A 23,200-nucleotide genomic window follows, 5' to 3' on the forward strand; every position below is an offset into this window, starting at 1 on the left:
AGAGATTTGTTTGGTGCTCACTGCATAACATACCTCAGAATTAACACGTGCATAATCACAAAAATCTTGAAGACATTGCACTGTAGTCATCTATTATTAGTGATCTTTAATATCTTGACTAGATGGAATTACTAAATTCTTAAACCCAGCTGATTAACCTCCTGCTTCATGGCAACATTTCTGTCAGGATGGGTGGTGGAGGGATGAACTCAAATGCAGACAGTAGTCACAGCAACACAGTTTATTATACAAAAAACAGGAAAACAAAACCCACGAGGGGGCAAAACAAGGGCTAGACAGACGAAGGAAGACAAAACTAGACTAACACTGCACTTAACTAGACTATGACTAAAACACGATCAAACAATTACTTAGACAAGACTTGACAAAATCACAACTGGTAGCAACAGTAGACAATCTTAAACAACGTGACAATATTTAAACAATGAACCGACAAAGGGACAGAGAAACACACGAGGTTATAAAGGGAGGCTACTAATGAACACAACAGGTGGAACAGGTAAATCAATGAAGACAAAACTAGGGTAACAAGGGGGGCGGGGCAAGGGAACGAGACAACGCAAGCACATGGCCCAAACAAATGGCCATGTGCTTGCACATAAAACATGGGCCTGTCATGATCCTGCCACAAGACTAGAGAAAAATCAGAGACAAGAAGGCAGAATCATGACAATTTCAAATTCAAGATTCAGAATCTTGTGTTCCTCCCTCATCACTCAGTTTTCATTAGAAGACTGGAGATAGTGTTGTTCTTTTTTGCCCATGATCTTCATGGCCATTACTGTACTGGTAGGTTACCATAAATATATTTCATATCTATTGCATATTCCACAGTTTAAAGTGCACTGTACTCTATACAGTTTGAATAGCGGAATGTCAGCTCACTTGTACTGACATCTAGTGGTGTGGCTGCGGTATCACGCCGAAGTAAGCCTTGCACTTATTGATGCAATTGTAGAAATGAAGTGAGTGAGTGGGTGGGTGCGTGCGTGCGTGGGTAACTGAGCTTCACAGGAGGATAGATCTCCAGGAACAAGATCGGGCACCTCTGTTTTAATCTCATATTTAATGTTAATTAAATGTAGTATAAACCTAGTTGAGAAAAAGCTAGAACTGAGTAGTTGTATAATTTAACTGAATTAATCTTTGATTAATGATGAGTCTGAACATGCTAATTAGAGTATTCTAATCAAATAAGCAGTACAGCATCTTGGCTTTGGCAATGTTTGAATGAGGGGTGTTTATAAACTAGAGCAAATATGTGTATAAATGATTCTGCTTTTGGATTTGTTGTTTCTGTGGTATGATGAGATTAGAACACACCTGTTTTCCTCACATAGCTGAGGCTCATCTCCAGAAGGCCATATGGGTCCTGCTGAGCTTCAGCCTGTTCCTCCTGCAGCCTTTGGCCTGCTGGTCCACAGCAGCACAGCACGGCTCACCTCAACACACATTGCAGGGGCTGTCTGCCATAACGCAATACAATCTAAAAACACACAGGCTCTGGTGTCCTTGAGATTAAACGTTCTGCTGCATTTGAAAACATAATCATCCTGAAACCACTCGCCCGCCTCTCGGTCCTGATGGACTTCTGTTAGGTGTCTCTCTATTATCTCTGGTAGCCTGTTTCTGCTACATATGAAAAAAAAACTTTTGTAAGTCATAATAATGGCATAAAAGGTAGAAATTCTGAGATAAAATGTCAAGATTATGACATTATTTTATCATGTGAAATTATGATAAAAGTCTATTAATCACATAAAAGTCTGACTTTTTGACTTAGTATCTCACGATTTTGACTTTTTTTCTCAATAACGATATTTTTATGTCATAATTATCATTTACAAAAGTTAGATTTTTTTTCCCCCTTTGTGGCAGAAATAGTCTTTTTAGTCATCACACATTCAACGATGGAAGAAAATTGATTACTTGAAGTCCAAATTATGACAAAGTTGAAATAATGAACTTTTAACTTTGTAACTCAGAATCATGATTTAGTATCTCATGATTTTGGATCTTATCTCATAATTGACAGTAGCCGTATAATATTTCTGACATTTTTGGGCTATCGTAGTAATCACACATTTAAAATATGGAAATAAATCACTTAAATCATATCAAACAAAGAGGTCGGATTTGAAGCATTTCCTCATTTATGGTATCTGTGGTCCGCTATAAGTTAATAAGACTCTGACTACCCAATGGACATGTTTGCAAAAATATAATATTTTGAAGATGAAACGTGAGCCTTCTCAGACTGCCTCACTCCCTCCAATTAAACTGGGCAGAAACAGTCCATTGCATGCAGGAGACGTTAAAAGAAACCAGGAACAGAAGAGTAGAAAATAGTCCTATCAATGGAATGAGGGAGAGGATTGTCGTGAAGTGAAGGTCCACCAGGAGTGGTTCCTGTCATGCACTAGGGCCACGTGGAGTGGGGTGGGGAACCAGGAACAATGAAGACAGTCATCCACTGTGACAAAACAAGGCCCAGATGTTTCCAATAAATTCCTTATATGAGATAAGGTTTCCAATGAAGCCATGGAGAAACATGCCTGATAAGATTATAAAACACAGAGGACGCTCAGCCTCTCTCTCCCGTCCTCTCCTCATCATTTTGACTTCACAGAGACTGTACGCTCTCTCTCACCGTCCAGTGTGGAAAGACTGGATGAACAAAACATCTACGTGAGCCAAGTTCTGATTCAGGGTGGGGGAGCATACACACACACACACACACACACACACACTAGGCCAGATGTGTATTTAGGGATGGGCAAATGCAAAGGCTGGAAGAAAAGGGTTTTATTACTTTCATAGTTCTCATACTTGTTGGACTCACTTTTAAAACCTTTATGAGCATTCGCAAAGCAAGGCTGCTTTCTGAACGCAAAGTTGAGTTTTCGTGAAAGATTCAGCTCATATGGTCTTGTTGCGCGAGTGGGTGAGGTCTCTCAGACGCTGTTCATGGGAGTCTGGAGCTGTGATTTGCAGTCATCTTGTGTGAACTGGATCGCTGTAGAGCTCCGCACAGTGGACAGTCAATTATAATGCATAAAATGCTTCCACTGTACGCGCAATCCCGAGCAAGAGTCTCCGCCGACACTCTTCGGCGCTGGCGGAACACGCACTTTTAAAGGGAGTTTACCATAACAGCAGAAAAGATGCCCTTCTGCAAGAGGACCATAGTCCCTAAAGATGTGTGCAAGAGCGGCGGCAAGAGTCGCGGTGCGATGTTCACGGATCTGGTGGATGTGTGCGGCTTGACTCTGTGCGCGGTGCTCCGGCAGCTGTCGGATTTATCCCGTCAGTCGGTGAGCATCCTGGAGGAGCTGGAGGGAGAGCTCGCCTCCATCTGCTCCCGCTCCGGAGCTCTGGAGAGTAAACTTATCAGCCTGCAGAAGCACATCTCAGCACTGGCCACCAAACCGCCGGCCAAAAGTAGGAACTTTTTTTGGTACTTCACACACTCTTGCTGGTTTATAGGTGTGTGTGTGTGTGGGTGACTTGTTTACTCACTTAGCTTACCGTCAAGTTCAAGGTCTTATTTACTGATGTTTACATTCACCAAACAACATCGCGCATCTCGGGCTGCTGGGAATATTTTGAGAACAAGAACGTCTTTATTCATTCTCTACATCTTGTGTTCAGTCTCTAAATGTAGCTGTTTCTATTCTCGCTGTAATGTAGAGATGGAGGGCTGATGGTCCTGTTTGAAAGAAGCAACCAACAAATGTCCTTTTGTGCACCACTTGAACCTAGTTTTTAGTTCAAAAAGAATAAACCAAAGTCCCTGAATAATAACAACAGCCCTTTATCAAGAAATGAGGGTTTCTTTAAATATACCTTAGCCTATTCTAGGGGTCTAGTGACCCTTTCAGTGACCCACACTGAAAAGTTTTTAACAGGTCAACAGGTGTGTTTTTATTTGGTGCCAAATAATATGATATGATATATAATAGAGAAAAAAATGTTTTTAATATTGATGAAGCAACACAGTTTGACCCAGTAAGACTTGTTAAAGAATTTTAGAATACAGTTTCTGCAAAAGGTGTCAGGTTGCATTTCATAATGGCTCACATACAACTTCTATATTATTCTAATATTAGTTAATATGCATTGTATACAGAGCTGCAGCCACATGTGCTTTTTATGAAATAACCTCCAGAAAAAAACAAAACAAAAAAACCTGTACTGCAGGTGTTTAGGAAAGTGCTGTAGGCACTATTTTCTCTTTTTTTATTACTGCTCTATTGTATGCCAACATAAGAACAATTTCATAATGTGTCACCTTATAAATAAAATATAAAATATTTCTGGGTCAAATTTATTTCATTCGTCAAATGCATGCTGATTTAGACCTACCACTGTCAGATTAGTTAATTATATTTTTAGTTTAATTTACATTTTTAATTTATTGTGTTGCATAGTCTTTTTTGCCACTTTGTTGAATTTATATTATGGTTGGTAGTACTAACAATAACTGTTGTAACTATGGCATTTTGGGAAAGGATACCACGATAAATTTATGTAAGAGAACAGAATTAGCTTTAGTATCTTTTTGTAGATTTGTTTGTGACGTGTGTCATCAGTTTTTACTATTGTTACTACTAGTGTATCTGCATTGGAGAGAATTGCTATCGTATGTCACAGCCACAAAAGTATAGTGAACGAACAAGAGACGGTCTTATTAAAACAGAAAAAATCAGTGTCAGTAGAAGACATTTGACAGCTATTCAAGTATTAGGATAGTGGCCAACACTTTCACTTCTTAATGAACAGTAAACAAATGCATAGTTCCATGCCACAAACGCACTGCATTCACACTTGGCTTTGTGTTTAACTTTCACATTATAATCTGTTGTTTTTAAATCTTTTCCATTTGCATTTGAGACGCATTTGGCATCCACTCCTGCTGACACCTCCCACACTGCTCTGAAACTAGATAAACCTTGCCAACTTTCACCATCTGAAGATGTGCGGAATATTTCCTCCATCCATTTCCTTTGTCTTATCAGAGAAAACCTCTCTGTATTGTTTAGTTTAACCCTGAGCCCAGCACATTTGGCAGAGTGCTGGAGTGCTTCTTTTCCTCTGTCCTTATCATTTTACAGTGGCAGACCGCAGTAGAAACAAAGCATGGAGATGATCCTCTAAGTTCAGGACAAGATCACTGAAACTGTATTTGTTTAATACTGTAATTGTGAAGCATTAGTAGCTTGAGCTTCTGCCATGCTTTGACATGTTGAAGATAAATGATGTGGATCTCTGTATGCAGTGGATTCTTCGGCTGGGAACTCTTCTCCACTGTGGTTTGGGGACTGGGGTCAGGTCCCTCTGGAGACTGTTGGATGGGGACAGGAGGTGAAGTAGCAGACTGGAGGCTTGTTTTTATAGTGACTGAAGCAGGGCCAGTTTTGCAATTGAATTAAAACTGATAGTTGATTCGGCTCATCCTCAATGTCAGTCAACTCCAGTGATTGCTGCCTCATTCCTCAGGCATTCATGTGAAAGTCACAAGACCGGGTCGAGGTATGTGTGTATTTAGGAAGAAGACAGCTTTTTTTCCTGAGCTGTTTGAGTTTTCTCCCTTGCTGAGTGTTTTATATGTCTGTGAATTGTTATGTGCAAACTGTCATGGATCTGGTGGAGATTATGGATGTAAATCTTGCAGTGACATTCATATTAATGTTCGGAGATTTATATAGAGATTATATCCCTGACTTTTAGAGGCAAAGTGTGAAGAATGCTCTGAACTGAGTAAAGCATTTGCTTTTTTTTCAGTGTCTTTTATAGTCAGGTAGATTAACTGGAGTGTTTGAGAGAGCAAGAGAGGATCGATGGAATGAGTGAGACAGAAGATCAGAGAAGTGGTTCCTAGAAGAAGAAGATAGAAGGACAAAGCAAGTGGGCCAGAGTATTCAAGGACAGAGTAGCAAGTATATTCATCTGAATGGAGAAAACACTTCAAACTGTTTTGCTCCTTTATAAGCTCTTCTGGTCTGGGCTCCTGAGTTGCTATAGAAAAGATGATCATATCTGTGACTAAAAAACCCATGCAGACCCATGCATTTCATAAACCTAACCATAGTTAAGAAGGTGTCACCTCTCACTCTGTATTATGACAAAATACAATGCAATATTCCCATCTCCAGTTGGATGATTTCTCACTTTGACCTTTTTACCAAAGATAAAACAACAAGCACAAAAGGAATCAATTAGTCTGAAATTAAATGCAACAGTTGCGCAACAAGTCCAAGAGCTTCCACCTCCAGAATCTCGATTTCTTTCTACCTTTAATGTTTTTTTGGGGGGGCTAGCAACTAAGAAGAGCTGACACATAAATTCTATAACATAGTGTGTCTGTCTGCCAGATACTTGCAGATGTATCTGGGGAGAAACTCTGTTCCAGCATGCTCTCTGAAGCCAGAGTTGTGCTGTGCAGACATTTTGTGTGTGTTTTTATGTTGAACATATGTAAGTCACTGCTCGCCCTTCCTGTCCTGGCGTCCCATCTCTAAGCAGTTGTGCAACTCTTGGAAAGAAAGTGTTTAGTCCAAAGAGTGTGTGTGTGTAATACATTACAGTCCATCCAGCTCTTACTATGATACAACAGTGTTGTAATGTAGCAGAGGTCGACATGCTTTTGGCCCCTAGACACACTGAAACATTACAAAAACAGATACACTTTTGCTTAAAGTGATAGTCCACGCAAAAATGAAAATTAGCTGGAAATGTACTCACCCCTCAGCAGTGTTGGGGAAAGTTACTTTTAAAAGTAATGCCTTACAATATTGCGTTACTCCCTAAAAAAGTAACTAAATACGTTACTTAGTTACTTTTTATGGAAAGTAATGTGTTACATTACTTTTGCGTTACTTTCACGTTACTTTTTAAATATGAGCAGGGCTTGATTGTTTTTAATATAAGAAGTTCTATTTATAGCAAATGAAAAAGCCCTTTCACACCAAAAAGTGTAATGAATAAACCTCAGGCTGAAGGAAAAGGAAATTTCACGTCTGTACAGTAGAACACAGGAGAAGAAGGTTCAACACTCTTCAGCAATAAAAAAAAAACAATGAAGCACAATTGTTAGTTTATCTAAAGTCATTTTTTAATTATTAGTATGGTTGAACTGGATCATTAAAGGTCAGCAGCAAAGACACTGTTAATAAAATGGGAATAGATACATTTGTGTTATTTAATATATTTAGTTATTGCAGGTTTGCGTCATATTCTGAGTTTGAATTTCACTGTTTTGATTAATTTTGATGAATACTAAATCTGTTGTGTTTTTTGTTTTTTTGTGAGTGGGATGAATTAATGCACATTCACATTTAGTCTAGAACTACAGTAACATGTTCACACAGCACACACAACGCCTCCATACTTCCGATTTCTCCCAATATGGGAACAGGAGGCTTGTCAGTCAAAAAAATGGGAATACAAAGTAACTGGCGTTACTTTTTTGAAAAAGTAACTCAGATATTTTCTTGTAAATTAAAAAGTAATGCGTTACTTTACTAGTTACTTGAAAAAAGTAATCTGATTACGTAACTCGCGTTACTTGTAATGCATTACCCCCAACACTGCCCCTCAGGCTATCCAAGATGTAGATTAGTGTGTTTCTTCATCTGAACATTTGGAGAAATTTAGTATTACGTCACTTGCTCACCAGTGATTCTTCTCCAGTAAATGGGTGCAGACAGAATGAGAATGCTGTTATAATGAGTTCAAACAAAAGCGTAAAAAGAAAAAAATCACAGTAATCCACAGGTAACAACACTCATAAACTGATTCCCAAGGATTCATTTGTGAGCGAGCATGTGATGTAATGTTAAATTCCTCCAAATCTGAAAAAAAAGAAGAAATACATCTTGTATGGCCTGAGGGTGGGTCATCTCTCTTTTTTGGGTGAACTATCCCTTTAACTGTTTTTTTTATGTTACTGTATTAGTATATGTTACAAAATGCATACCCTTGTGAAAAATAAGTGTGCTTAATTGTATTGAATGCACACTTGTAGTGTAATTCAAATCTTAAAAAGATATTTAAAAAATTGTAAAAAATGTAAAGTATACTTTGCAGTACATTTTAAATCCTCATTTAATCTTTCATTGTGGTTTAAAGAAGTACACTAATTTTGTTATGTTGACTTACATAATAAAGCACATATAAAGCACTTAAAATTTTAATTAAATCTATGGTGTGTTTTTCATTACATTCGTTCATAAATGTTCTTCATTACTACCCCTGACAGTATTAAGTCCTGCTTAAGTATGTAAAAAAGTACCTTTAACGTATTGCATTTAATATAATATAAATGTAACATAATATATTTCCTTTTATTGTAAATAACACGCAATGTATTCTTTAAAATACATTATTTCCATACTCTTTTTAAAAGTATGTTTACTTCTTTGTCACAAGGGTACAAGTTTTAGCTGTGCATTTAGTCCTATTTTCCATGTTTAAAACTTTTTTTTCCATCCTTGACATTAATATGTTTTGAAAAGAGGCTGGGAAATGTCAGGCACGTTCACACACTGTGAATCCTGTTATGTGTTTACTCGGTCTTCTCCTTTAAGATTCCTATCGAAAGAGAGAGAGAGAGAGGGAGAGGAACTACATTTCCTCTGGGCCCTGAAAAACATACACAAACAGATCCCACAGACTAAGACCAGCCACTGACGTTTTAAAAGTGTTTGTATGAAGTTTAGCAGCTGTGTACCGTTGCATCATACTGTAATGTGTTTCATCATCTCCCTCCTCATCTTTTAGCATGATTAAATCTAACTATTGTGAACATCTGTGCAAAAGCATCTGTTTATGTGAAGGTAGCTGGAGGTGCACCAGAAATATCCCTACTATCTCAAAAACCATCCACAGTTTGAAACTAATATCTGCTTGTACCATTGCAACCAGACAACAGGTCTTCTTTTATGAGTACTGAGCATTAGCTTTGGCTGAAGTGACCCCATTTTACCTCAAAGGGTGAATAATTCTGAGTCATGTGACCTGTTATAGTTCCATGCAGCAGCTGCCATTACTATGGAGACATTTCATACTGGGATTTGATTGCTGGAATGTGGCAGAATCTTTCCACGCAATGCTGCTTTACATGTAGTGCACTTTAAGTCTCAGTCTCTGTTAATGGTCTGAGCACCAGGCAGCCAAAGAAAACAAAATCCCTCTGTTTATATTGTATGGACTTCAGCTGACCCACCACTCACAACCGTAAGATAATAAGAACAAATAAACAGAGCAGTGTTTCGAATGTTAAGATGCTTTTAAATACACCAACTCTAGTTTGTCTGCATCTTCACCTGATACTGGTACTGTAGTGTTTTATCAGACCACAATTACTTAAGAATCGATATTTAGTTGGAGAACGGCTCCTTCCCACATAGCAAATGTCTTCTGGCCCAGATCCGGGCCACACAATGACTTTTCCCTCGGCCCAAGTACCGCAAAGAATGACGACCCTGAAGTGGCCCAGAACTGGATTAGAGACTCGGGCCACACATGGGCCATAACCGGCCCGAATCTCAGCCAGTTAATCAGCCTTAGCTGGCCCTGAACTGGGCCAAAACAGGTTTTATTATTGGTGCCAATTCTCAGCCTTAAGTAAACCAGAATCCCCAAATCTGAGCCATACCTGAGCCTTATATAGCCCAGACCCAACCCATACAACAAGCAGTGTTGGCCCAGATCCGGTCTGAATGGATTTCACGCGGGCCAGATGTGGGCCAGCTCATGGCCAACACTATATTGCTGTCTGGGAATGTTAATATTTAATATTGTTACCTTGTATATTACTATGATCGCAATTATTCATTTTGTGACATGCTTTAATGTAGACATAAACTATGCCAATAAAGTACATTAAACTGAATAGAAAATCAGACTTAAAACCCACACGTATCATGTAACTGTGCAATAAAAAACGTATTGCATTGGTTTTTATATTTATTTTTATAAAGAACAAATCAACCAATAAAGAGTGAGTGTATAAAGTATACAGTCTATAAGTGAAACGTAACAGATAGACACATGTAACTTAACCATAAGAATTTATTACAGATATGTCAAAGAGCAGTACCACAGTAGTCCAAATGATGATGCATTGCAGTTGCAGTCCACTCTGGCAGAATATAATAGTAGTGTGGGGAGCAGGGCATAATTTAAGTTGTTAATCACTGAAAATACTATCCCGATCCACTCCCTCAAGGCGCGCGTTTCTCAGTCAAAACACGCATCACCGGAAACACGACATGTCGCAATCTCTGACGAAACCGGCGAGAGCCAGTGAGCGTTTGATATCGCTGCCTAAAACTTTTTAATGGCACATTTTTAAATAGTTACTATAGCTACAGAGGAAGGAGATACATATCGCCAATGAATGCGGTTTGAATTTGGATCTGATCCTCACACCAAGCATCACATGGATACAGGATTTAAATAAAAATAAAATACTTTCATGATCATTTTATTTAATGCTTGTGCATGACAGCATACTAAGAAAAATTATGTGCCCCCACTCTCTATTATAGATCAGTGTGTGTCCCATAGTAAACCAAATAGATATTACATATAACGATTAAATACTCTCTCTCTTTCTCTTTCTTTTCATGTACGGATTCTAAGATTATTTGTACCAAGAATAATAATATAAAATTTAATAAAATCATAACTAAGTAGTTTAATGCACTTGACTGATTTGCTTAATTTTGAAATGATAATGTATTCTGTTTTGACTTGCAATTTCAAAGACTTAATTTTAACAATACTACACTTCATTAAAATGTATGTGTACATTTAACCATTATCATGCAATATTGTATTTATCTTGTTTATCATGGGTCACATAATATGCTGCCAGATCTTAGCCTGATATGGGCCACATATCACTGGACTGATCTGGGCCACACTCCTCCGAACCAACAATCCCTCATGTTGTTTGCCGGATCCCCGCCATGCCGTCATTGCCACATGTGGCCCAGCTCTGGCTCAAAGGGTACATGCCATTGCCAACAGGAGGCCAGCAGTGCCACCTTGAGGCCACATGTGGGCCAAGTCCGTTTGCTATGTGGGTTGTCAAGATCAATGTCTAGCAGTGTTGTAATATGTGAGAAATGTTTTCCAGATGTTGGGGAGCATGTGAAGTGGCTTATAGAAGAGGGAAACATCGAATTGGAAAAAAGGCACAAAATTAATGGAAAAGTTGTAGGATCTCTGTTTATTCAAGATTTTGTTTTACATAGATTACAGCTGTACTGTACACAGCTGCAAACCCTAACAAGTTTAAGAAAATGCTCTGAGAATTTAAGTAAATTCATTGTCTTATGGTAGCTTACAGTGGTAATTGAGGTTGACATTATGGTAACTGAGTCTATGGTTAGGTCAGAAACAAGGCTGTTAGTAGATGAAAGGTGTTGTTATGTAAGTTAGTTAGCAAAACTAGTAATGTGTGGTGTCGCAAGAAATCAAGCCCTCCTCCAAAATTGGTTCTCTGTCTGGACCCAAGCGCTCTCATTGAACTTTTAATGGGTGCCGTCTTTAGTGTCTGATCACAATTCCTCCAAAATCATGCCATAATGTTATAATGACCATTTATGTCTTAGCCTATGTACTAGTGTAGCATACAAATACACAATTAGCCTGATAATAGTTTATCAAGTGAAATAATTCATCTTGTTCATTTGTTTTATTATGCACTATATATTTTAAATTAATGTTTGTGTTTATTAAGTAAAACTCTTAGATGATAGAAAATGGAAACATGATTCAGAGGGAGAACCTAATTTCCTACTTCTTTTGAAGCGGTTCTTTTCAGTGAAATGCCTATTTGGTTTTTCAAATCAGACTGAATCAGTTCAAACAGGTCTCCAGTAAACACTGTCAACAACTTCATCTCAATCATCTAACTAGTTTTACAGATGTATTTGACAGTCGGCCTCGAAATCTAATTCTAGAACTTGTAAAATGTGCTTTTGCCAACACATCTTTGCAATGAAACACTCCGACCAGTTAAACGTTTTGTGAACTAGCGGGTCTCGAGGTAATAGTACACTGACTTTATGATCTATTCACCGCAGTTTTAGATTTGAAATGAATATGACTGCTTCACTGATAGTAACACTAATCACCATAACAGACATTTTAAATGAAACTATTTACAATGGCAGCAGTGGGTTTGGTGGGTGTAAATAAACTCCAACTGGGTTCACTGATTTGATCATAACATTAAAAAACATATCAATAACATTTCAAGGAATATGTCTTTAAATGATACAGTCATCACAGCATGACAGTAGCCGAGCCATCTGATTAATGCATCAAAAAATACGCTGTATGGTGAGTGCAGTGATTTTGTTTAGTGGTTGTTATTCCACATCTTTAGCCAAATCACCAAACCCATATTCCTCTAGTGGGTCCAGCATGTTTCTTGTAAACGGGTTTCAACTGGCCACTAATTTCCAGTCTTTGGAGTGCTTCTGACCACAACACAAACACGGGGAAACAGATGTGGATGCCATCACATCACTCAAGGTGTCAAATTTAGCTGTGGATGTAGAGTGAAAGAGAGTAGCTTGTGCTTCCCTTTAGCCAGACAACATAAAGCTTATGAAATTTGACGTTATTGCCAGTGTAGCAATAAAGTCAGGTGACAGGCTGTGCCTCACTATAAAACATATGATTTTATATTTCTTAATGTGTTACTGATCTAAACTTCTGGAGTGGTAAACCAGCTTTGATTTGTTACAGTGTGCAGAAATAAAGTGCGGCAGGGATGACATTTTTTTATAGCCCAACCTAACAGAAGTTAGATTCCCTCAACATCCATTGGATTATTGTAGAAAAAAAGCTCTGTGAACAACAAAAATCTATGATTCTTATGTATTTGATGTTTTGTTCATTCAGATAATCTTCACAATTGAACACAACTTTCATGAAGCCTAAATACCAGAGTCAGAAATAAAAATCTAAACTTAGGCTATGAACAAACTACAGCAAAGTTGCACAATTTGAACATCATTACTAAACCTTCTACAGATCATTGAAATGATTTAAATGTACAAGTTGGAGTAGAAGAGTAGTTCACAAGAGCAGAAGTATAAACACAACAAGGGTGTAAAAGCAAGTGTGTAGGTGAGTTTATTGGTGCGGTGTGATGACTCTTAATGTCAATCTCTGTAGTTCCATTTTGCCATTGCTAGTAGGCTCCTGCTTTAAGACACATCAGTGCTTAAAAAAAGGGTTAAACAATGCAGCAAAACAATGTGGAAAAAAATCAAATCAACATACCATATATAAAGTGACGTGAAATACAGCCAAGTGTGGTGACCCATACTCATAATCTGTGCTATGCATTTAACCCATCCAAAGTGCACAGCAGTGAACACACACCCAGAGCAGTGGGCAGCCATTTATGCTGAAGCACCCAGGGAGCAGATGGGGGTTCAGTGCCCTGCTTAAGGGCACCCAAGTCATGGTATTGCCAGCCCGAGATTCAAACCTACAACCTTAGGGTTAGGAGTCAAACACTCTAACCACTAGGCCACGACTTCCCCAAATATAATCAAATAATGAGAAACACTAAAATAGAGACCGTAGACCCATCAGTGCGTGATGTGAGAACAGCAGGTGTTTCATAACGGTGATACGGTGTGGATGTTCTGGTTGCTAATTTTCAACAGTGAAGCCTTGTTTGTATGAGTGTGTATGTGTGTGCGTGTGTGTGTAAGCTGTGATTTGAGGCTGACGCTGCAGAATTTGCTGCAGTGAGGATGGAAAGACGCAGAACTGATGAGAGAGGGAGAGGGAGAAAGTGTGAAAGGACAAGCAGCTGCATCCTCTCATCCTGACTCTCTATGAACTCCTGTGTTAGGTGTGTGTGTGTGTGTGTGTGTGTGTGTGTGCGTGTGCGTCTGTGTTCAGAGTATGATGGTGTCCACGAGGGAAAACGCATATTCCTGACTTGTCATTAATTCAGCGCAGGGTGTGTGTGTTATCGGACAGTACAGGGATGCGTTGGAGGAGGCGGAGGTCTCCGGGACAGGGCAGGCAGGGGGAAACGAGAGGATCGGAGGCAGCGTTCACCATGCCCTTCTTCAGAGGTAATGGATCTTTACTGAACTCATCTTTATCCTGCTCCTAACACTTTTAGGTGAAAGTGTGTTCTCTTTGTAGAGACTGTGCATGATTTGTAACGTTCAGTGTGTTCGATGTCTTGTAGTTTATAGTCTTGTGTACTGATGTGTACTGCAAACTCATCAGCTGTAAAAAAAATTGAAATATAAGTAATTACCTTTTTACATAAAATTACATATTTATTAGATTAAATCATAATATTAACATTCTTTATAAATAATAATTTTTATTATTGTTAAAGAAAAATCAAGAATAAAATAAAAACATGTTCCCCCCCCCCCCCTGGGATGTTAACAATATTAATTATAAACAAAGTACAATTTTTGTTGATATAGCCATTTATACAATTCTTGGGAGTTTGCACTGATTGAAAAAGGAGTCAGTGATGCAGTATACAGTAAGACCAGTAAATGTTAACACTTTTAATTGTATGTTATCAAATGTGCAATGGTGGTGATTTTCTGGCGTCTTTTCTCCATCTCTTACATGAGTACTGGTATGTTGGTCTTATGACTGCAGTATCACTCTACTGTTTATCAACTAGCCAGACCTCAGATTTCTGCTCACTCACTCACATCTGCAGTTCTTTCCATACTTGTTTTGTGGGCTAAAACAGATAAAAAGTAGCAGATTAAAGCCGAGCATTGAGCTGTAGCCTCTAGGCATGTGGCAGAGACCTTCAGCTGCAATCATCATATGACACTATCAGATGGGAGCGACTCTTACCTCATTGCAGCCAAACCAAACATTTCATTTTTCATGTGTGCACTAAGGATTGGACTGAAGATTTCAAACTGGTATTCATCTATGGTGCGTTTAATCCATTTACCTGTGAGTATATTTGTTTGTTTGTGGGTTCTGTAGTTTAAGCATTAATAAGAGGCCTGAGAACAATGTGTTTGTGTTTTCTTTTTATGTACAGAGTAACGATTTTGGCTTTCTAGGTGAGATTATTGCATTTTGTTTGATCCATATTTCATGAAACGGGTTTCTCTTCTGAATTCCTCTGAAGTCTTCTGGGACCAGTATGTTGAGGAACTGAGATGCTCTTTTATTCTTTCAGTTTGTGTTGCTGGATAAGATTGTGTTTGTGTTTGTGTTGCTGGATGGATAAGAGATCTTTCACGACTGGTTATTGTTGTATTGTTTCATTATTAACGCAAAACAGATGGTTTCATAATTGGAGGTTTCTACAGAGACCCTTTTTATACATTGATTGAATGGTTTTTCTTTTTTTTATAATTAGTCGACAGGTTTCATTTGAGTTTATAGGTTATTACCTATTATGTGTCTTTATATCTACTGTAGTTTGGATTCTTGATCATGTAATCACAATTGACTCACCACTGCCTTTTTATTGCTTTTAAGACTACCCACGGTCAGCAATAGAGAGTAAACAGATTTACTCTACTGTTCAAAAGTCAAAGAATCCTGAAAAAAGTATCATGATTACCATGAAAATATTATGTTTTCAACATTGATGATAATGTTAAATGTTTCTTGATCATCAAATCAGCATTTTAGAGCTGAAAAGTCAGCTTTGCCACCACAGGACGAAATTAAAATTTGAAGTTAATTAAAAATAGAAAAGTTATTCTAAATATATATATTTTTAATATTACTGACTTTACTGTATGTTTAATAAAATAAACTTATTTCAAAAACATAAAAAAACCATTTGAACAGTAGTGTATGTTAATACAGTAAATATTTGAATAAACATCACTGTGCATTTCTTTAGACTGGGACTATTTCTTTACTCAGTTGAAGTCTTTATAAACACTGAGGACTGTTCAGATCTGTGTTAATTCTTTCTTGTAGTATTTGAATTAGGGTAGTAACCAGTGATGGTATGGCATCAGATTAAATATGCGGTCTAGCAATTGCGGTTGTTGCACTTCTTGAATTCCTCATGTTGTTCTGAAGTAACATATAAGCTGCATTTGTCTTTTTTTGCCCTCCTGACTAATGCCATTAGCTCATATTTGGCAGCTGCAACTCAGTGCTAACCCCAGCGTTTGTTGTTGTCGTTGTTGTTTATTTTTAGAGGAAACCGCTGAGAGTGTTCTGCTGCCTTAGTGCCATGCTACGACATTCACGGGCATGCTGGGATAGCTAAATCCCCAGGCTTGCTGACAAGTCTCAATAGCATGTGCCCATTGTGGGTCTTACAGCAGATTTGTGGATTCTGTTCTCGTGACTAATATTTAGATAAGAAAAACATCCTAACAGGAAGGCAGATCTAAAAACACATCTACAGAGATTCTGAATCATCTGCTTTGTTGAAAGTTTTGTCGTTCGCTCTCAGCCAATCATCTCCATGGAAACAGACAGAATGACTTTCAGAAAGTCGGTATGATGGTAGCCCGATGTGAAATCACCTGGTGTGAAAAAGTAGTTGTAATCATATTACATGCACAATGTCTCTATGCTGTCTAATTACATTGACGACTGTCATGACCCAAGCTGTGAACTGATGCTCAACATTCAAGCTTGTAATCATCATATTGCATCATCACATCATCTTGCACTTTAAAGCACTTTAAGCTCTGCCACTCTTCCTTTTCCCTCCATTTGCAATGATGTCATCCTCTCCATTTTGTTCGTGTTTGTTTTACATTCCTCAGTGAGTTGGGACTGATCATGCATCTGGCTGAAGAAGATGTGTACTGTATGTTTTACTGTATTATATTGCTGAAGTGGAAACACCTCTTTTTACTTCCACTTGAGTTTCACAAATATGGGGGGATGGGAGTGAAGGTATAGAACGAGACTCAAGAAATGGTGCTGAAGGCCTGGCCCCACTTTCCAAGCAGGAAATGAGCACTGTGTGGATTGTGTACATGTGAGCGTGTATACGTGTGTCTTTTTGCACGTGTGTTTGTGAGGCTCCAAGGTGCAAGAGGTGCATAAGCGTCCCCCGACGTCTGGTAATACTCAGCAGATGTTTTCCACTTTCCATGTTCATATTAATCCAGTCATGTGGACAACAAAGAAACAACTTTTTCTAGTACAGCTCTCTCTTTTCCAGCACAAATCAACCCATTTCTCCGTTCTCACAGCACTGATGGTTATCTCAGCTAGGCAGCCCTTCCAGAGCAACAGCGTTCTCTCCATATTTCTCTCACACCCTCTTTCTACCCTCTGTGCTTGAACTCCATTGTTCCATTTAAAAAAAAAAATATAAGCCTGTTCCAGTTATCAAATTGTTTTTGAAATGTACACAGTGGTAAATATAACCCCTCTAGATCAAGTGATGTATTCACTATCAGTATGGTCTGCAGTGAGTTGCAGGCATTTCTTCTTTATAACAAGTCGGTCAGGTTTCTTCATTGTTTGTTTTGTTTACATTCTCTAAGAGGCTTGAAGCAGAGGGCATAAGGGGCACCGAATGACTTTTTCCATTAAACCCTTTTCATTAAATACTATTCAAAGATCGGTTTTGTTTATTTTGTGAGATTTTCAGGGTTACAGTGAGAGAGTTGAGCACCCAGACCAGTGCTGTTTTCTTCATGCACGATGGGATTTGGACCAGTTTGGACACGTCATTGTCTTACCAACGTTTATTCTTTAAAATGTTTTTGTCTTTGTGAGGGAATGAATGTTTTTTTACCTCACTACATGCCTTTCATTCCGCTCGTCCTTTGAGTCTGTATCTTTGTGTTGGCTGCTTGTCCTGGCACACTTGGACTCATCTTGGATGCTGCAGGCCCACATTAGGAGCTTTTCCTGACCACACACACCTCCCAGTGGTGCAGTGAGGCCACGGCCCTGTTCTCTTTTGTTGGTTAACCCAACTCAGCTTCTTATACCACTGAAAATATCTTTTCACTGCTTCAGGGAAACAATGGCAGCACTCAGTAGTGAGTCAGTGCATATCGATAAAGCACTGTGAAATGTTTATTCACTGTTCTTTTCAGGTGATGTAAGATTATTTCTACACTCTGGAGTTGCTGAAAAATTACATTATGACTATATACACACCATATACATACACACACTACCATTTAAGAGTTTGACATTGGTAGGATTTTTAATGTTTTTGTCTCTTATACTCATCAAGGCTGCATTTACTTAATAAAAAATTTTATTACTATACAATTTAAAATAAATGTTTTGTATTTTAATATATTTAATATTTTAATTTATTCAGCAAAGCTGAATTTTCAACAGCCATTACTTCACATAATCATTCAGAAATCATTTTAACATGCTGATTTGGTGTTCAAGAAACATTTCTTATTATTATCAATGTTTAAAACAGTTGGGCTAATCAATTTTTTTGGAAACTGTGGCATGTTTTTTTATCTTTCAATAGTCTTCAATACCAGTTTTGATCAATTTTATGCATCCTTGCTATATACATACTTGTCATGGCCAAATTTTTTGGCAGTGACATAAATTTTGTGTTTTGCAAAGTTTGCTGCTTCAGTATTTGTAGATTATTTTTGCACATGTCTCTATGGTATACTGAACAACAATGATAAGCATGTCATAAGTTTTAAAGGCATTTATTGGCAAAAATATATAATAAGTCAATATTTCCAGTGTTGACCCTTGTTCTTCATAACCTCTGCAGTTCACTTTGGCATGCTGAATATTAGCTTCTGGACCAAATCCTGAATGATGGCAATCCATTCTTGCCTTGTTAGTTCTCCTGGCCACGGATCCAAAATTTCAATGTCATGATCTTCGAGCCACTTCTTTATCACTCTTGCTTTGTGACATGGTGCTCCATCATGCTGGAAAATGCACAGATCATCACCAAATTGATCTTGGATCGTTGGAAGAAGTTGCTCTTGCAGGACCTTACCATACCATTCTTTATTCATGGCAGTGTTTTTGGGCATAATTATGAGAGAGCTTCACTGCAGTCAAACCTCTCTCCTTGAAGTTCTTGATGATCTGGTACATGGTTCTTTCAGGTGCAATATTCTTTGTAATTTCCTCGCATGTGATACCATTTTGATAAAAAGTGATGATGGCTGCACATGTTTCTTTAGAGGTTACCATTGCTAACAAGAACACAATGATTGAAAGTCTTGCTTTTCTCCTTTTAAAGCACTCAGTCTGCTCTTACAATTTAATTAGTTTGATAGTGTTTAACCTGACTAGCACTCATTCACACTTTCACATGTCCTGCTAAAATGATTAGTCAATTAATGTTAGCTGGTCATTTTATGTGCAGGATCAGGATTTTTTTTTTTTTTTTTTAAGTCTATTTTTTGGCCAATAAAGCTTTTACCAATTATTTAATATGCATCTGATCACTCTACACAATAATCTAGAAACAATGTGAATGAACACCACAACAGTTTAAACAGCAATCTTTGCAAAACACATATGTCACTGCCAAAACTTTTGGCCATGACTGTACACTGAATATAACAGACCCAAAACTTTTGACTGGTAATGCTGTGCTGTGAGCAGAATGTTGTAGTTATGGAAACTACCTGCAGGGGCTACTCATAGACCTATCTAAACCCTGGCCCCTTTATAGAAGATGGTTGTTAGAGCTCACGGTAGACTAGACGTTACAAGTTAAGACATTGCAGATCATTTGTTTAAAGTTTGACAGGCTCTGGATTGTTGTGTGTATTTGTGTTTTTCTTGCATGTGTGTAATGTCTCTGTCTCAATTATATCCTTATTATGGAATTTCTGACTCACTCTCTCACACACCGATCAGTGTCAGATTTAATGGTGGTGACAGAGGGTTATATGAGTGCGTGTATGGGAAGGGAAGGCCTTTGTCAGTATGCCCTCTGGCCAGTTTGAGGTTTTAGAGCATCACTCAGCATGCGCTCCAGGTCAGAGAAAACTGTTTAGTATCATATCAGTATGTATTTTGTACGTGTATGCACCTACAACCCGAATTCCGGAAAAGTTGGGACGTTTTTTAAATTTTAATAAAATGAAAACTAAAGGAATTTCAAATCACATGAGCCAATATTTTATTCACAATAGAACATAGATAACGTAGCAAATGTTTAAACTGAGAAATTTTACACTATTATCCACTTAATTAGCTCATTTAAAATTTAATGCCTGCTACAGGTCTCAAAATAGTTGGCACGGGGGCAACAAATGGCTAAAAAAGCAAGCAGTTTTGAAAAGATTCAGCTGGGAGAACATCTAGTGATTAATTAAGTTAACTGATATCAGGTCTGTAACATGATTAGCTATAAAAGCTTTGTCTTAGAGAAGCAGAGTCTCTCAGAAGTAAAGATGGGCAGAGGCTCTCCAATCTGTGAAAGACTGCGTAAAAAAATTGTGGAAAACTTTAAAAACAATGTTCCTCAACGTCAAATTGCAAAGGCTTTGTAAATCTCATCATCTACAGTGCATAACATCATCAAAAGATTCAGAGAAACTGGAGAAATCTCTGTGCGTAAGGGACAAGGCCGGAGACCTTTATTGGATGCCCGTGGTCTTCGGGCTCTCAGACGACACTGCATCACTCATCGGCATGATTGTGTCAATGACATTACTAAATGGGCCCAGGAATACTTTCAGAAACCACTGTCGGTAAACACAATCCGCCGTGCCATCAGCAGATGCCAACTAAAGCTCTATCATGCAAAAAGGAAGCCATATGTGAACATGGTCCAGAAGCGCCGTCGTGTCCTGTGGGCCAAGGCTCATTTAAAATGGACTATTTCAAAGTGGAATAGTGTTTTATGGTCAGACGAGTCCAAATTTGACATTCTTGTTGGAAATCACGGACGCCGTGTCCTCCGGGCTAAAGAGGAGGGAGACCTTCCAGCATGTTATCAGCGTTCAGTTCAAAAGCCAGCATCTCTGATGGTATGGGGGTGCATAAGTGCATACGGTATGGGCAGCTTGCATGTTTTGGAAGGCTCTGTGAATGCTGAAAGGTATATAAAGGTTTTAGAGCAACATATGCTTCCCTCCAAACAACGTCTATTTCAGGGAAGGCCTTGTTTATTTCAGCAGGACAATGCAAAACCACATACTGCAGCTATAACAACAGCATGGCTTTGTCGTAGAAGAGTCCGGGTGCTAACCTGGCCTGCCTGCAGTCCAGATCTTTCACCTATAGAGAACATTTGGCGCATCATTAAACGAAAAATATGTCAAAGACGACCACGAACTCTTCAGCAGCTGGAAATCTATATGAGGCAAGAATGGGACCAAATTCCAACAGCAAAACTCCAGCAACTCATAGCCTCAATGCCCAGACGTCTTCAAACTGTTTTGAAAAGAAAAGGAGATGCTACACCATGGTAAACATGCCCCGTCCCAACTATTTTGAGACCTGTAGCAGAAATCAAAATTGAAATGAGCTCATTTTGTGCATAAAATTGTAAACTTTCTCAGTTTAAACATTTGCTATGTTATCTATGTTCTATTGTGAATAAAATATTGGCTCATGTGATTTGAAAGTCTTTTCGTTTTCATTTTATTAAAATTTAAAAAACGTCCCAACTTTTCCGGAATTCGGGTTGTATTAGGAATTGTACGTATTACATGTGTTGTTGATCAAAAACTTTAATTGTTACAATGAGTGTCACACCACAACACCAGCGGACTGACTGGTTTAGATAAAGACTGGATACTGGAGAACCACCAGTGGAATGTGACCCATCATCTTAAATTCTCCAGAATCCGTCTCACAATGTGTGCATTAACTCAATCTTGATCTGCACTAAGTTTTCATATATCTTTTCTTTCTTTTTCATGGTATGTTCTAGTCATTGACTGATAAATGTATCATGCATATTTGTAGTTTTTTCCCCAAAAAAATAATTGTGTAAATTAATATTAAAGGGATATTTCATCTAAAACTGAATATTCTGTCATCATTTACTTATCTTCAAAACCATATGACTTTTTTTTCTTTCTTCTGCAGACCACAAAAACTGTTATTTTAAAGAACTTTGAGAGCCAAACAACACTGGAGCCTAGAGTCCTGCAATGGGTTGGGTAGGGTGGCTAAAACGGGTGGATTGTGACATTCCTAAAATTCACGGGCAGGGATGCGGGCAGAAAATTAACTCTTTGCAGGCGAGTAGTAGCGAGGATGAAAAATGTGTGCAATATTTGTATGTCTAAATTACCATTAGCCTACACATACGCAACAACGATATGACATTTGACCCATCACGTCACCAACACTGCGAGTCTGCGACAGCACGATTTTTAGAGGAAATGTGGAGATGTGTGGAGAAAGTGTGGTGTAATACGAGATCAGGAAAATAACATCATAAGTGGCTTTGCGGCTTGCAAAACATGCCATAAAGTTTTGGTGTTTTTCATTAATAGGTCTATTTGTGTATAGTTATCAGGTTCCATAGACTATTTAGGTGCCGATGTTAAAACGAAGCGCACTTTAGCCTGTTTCATTAGCCCATTCATGACGCTGTTGTGATGTTGAGAGAGGTGCGAGATAAAAAAATAAAGCACTTTAATTGGAATGATTTTAGCGTGTGATTTATCGCGGGCACGGATCGGGTAATGGGCCAAATATTAACAGGTCTGGGCGGGTGCGGATTTAATTTTTATATTATCATGGGTCATGGGTCGGATCTGGTGCTGAACTTTGCGGGTAAGGGCAGGGGCGGGTCTCCAAACATGGACCCGTGCAGGACTCTGCTGGAGCCCATTGACTTCCACTGTATCTGAAAAAAATCTCTTATGTTCTTTTATGTTCCACAAGATAAAGAAAGCTAAACAGTTTGGGAATTTCGTGAATAATGACAGAATTTTAATTTTTAGGTGATCTATCCCTTTAATTATAATATTGTGGGTTCCAGAAGTCTGAGATCACTGATGAAAGGCATATATTTTGCATTTTTCTTATTTTAATACAAAAATGTATCTAAAAATCGTTTAAAAAAACAGTTCTACACCTTTTTGACCTCAAGGCCCAATTACGCCCACAACAATATTCAAAGACCCCCTTTTTTAAATGTAGAGGAGTGCCAATAGATTAAAATATGTAACAGAAATAAATTAAATAATAATTAAAAATTCAGATAATTAAATGATAGAATTCCAGAAGT

General features: G+C 38.2%; 1 protein-coding gene across 5 annotated transcripts in view; it reads left to right on the forward strand.

Annotated features, from left to right (window-relative positions):
- The first annotated feature begins 2,760 nt into the window (after positions 1 to 2,760).
- Positions 2,761 to 23,200, forward strand: part of LOC132108931 (NHS-like protein 2) — an 82,931-nt gene continuing 62,491 nt past the window's right edge. Inside the window, exons 1-2 of one of the 5 annotated variants that reach the window (XM_059515280.1) lie at positions 13,683 to 13,932; positions 13,963 to 14,141. In XM_059515280.1, coding sequence (XP_059371263.1) covers positions 14,051 to 14,141 — 91 coding nt within the window. In that variant the 5' untranslated portion in view covers positions 13,683 to 13,932; positions 13,963 to 14,050. Of the gene's footprint in view, positions 3,463 to 13,682; positions 13,933 to 13,962; positions 14,142 to 23,200 lie in introns of those variants that run through there. The other 4 variants (XM_059515281.1, XM_059515279.1, XM_059515277.1 and 1 more) reach the window with 4 other exon arrangements.

The sequence above is a fragment of the Carassius carassius genome, chromosome 2 (genome assembly GCF_963082965.1).
Source record: "Carassius carassius chromosome 2, fCarCar2.1, whole genome shotgun sequence".
Taxonomy (NCBI): Eukaryota; Metazoa; Chordata; class Actinopteri; order Cypriniformes; family Cyprinidae; genus Carassius; species Carassius carassius.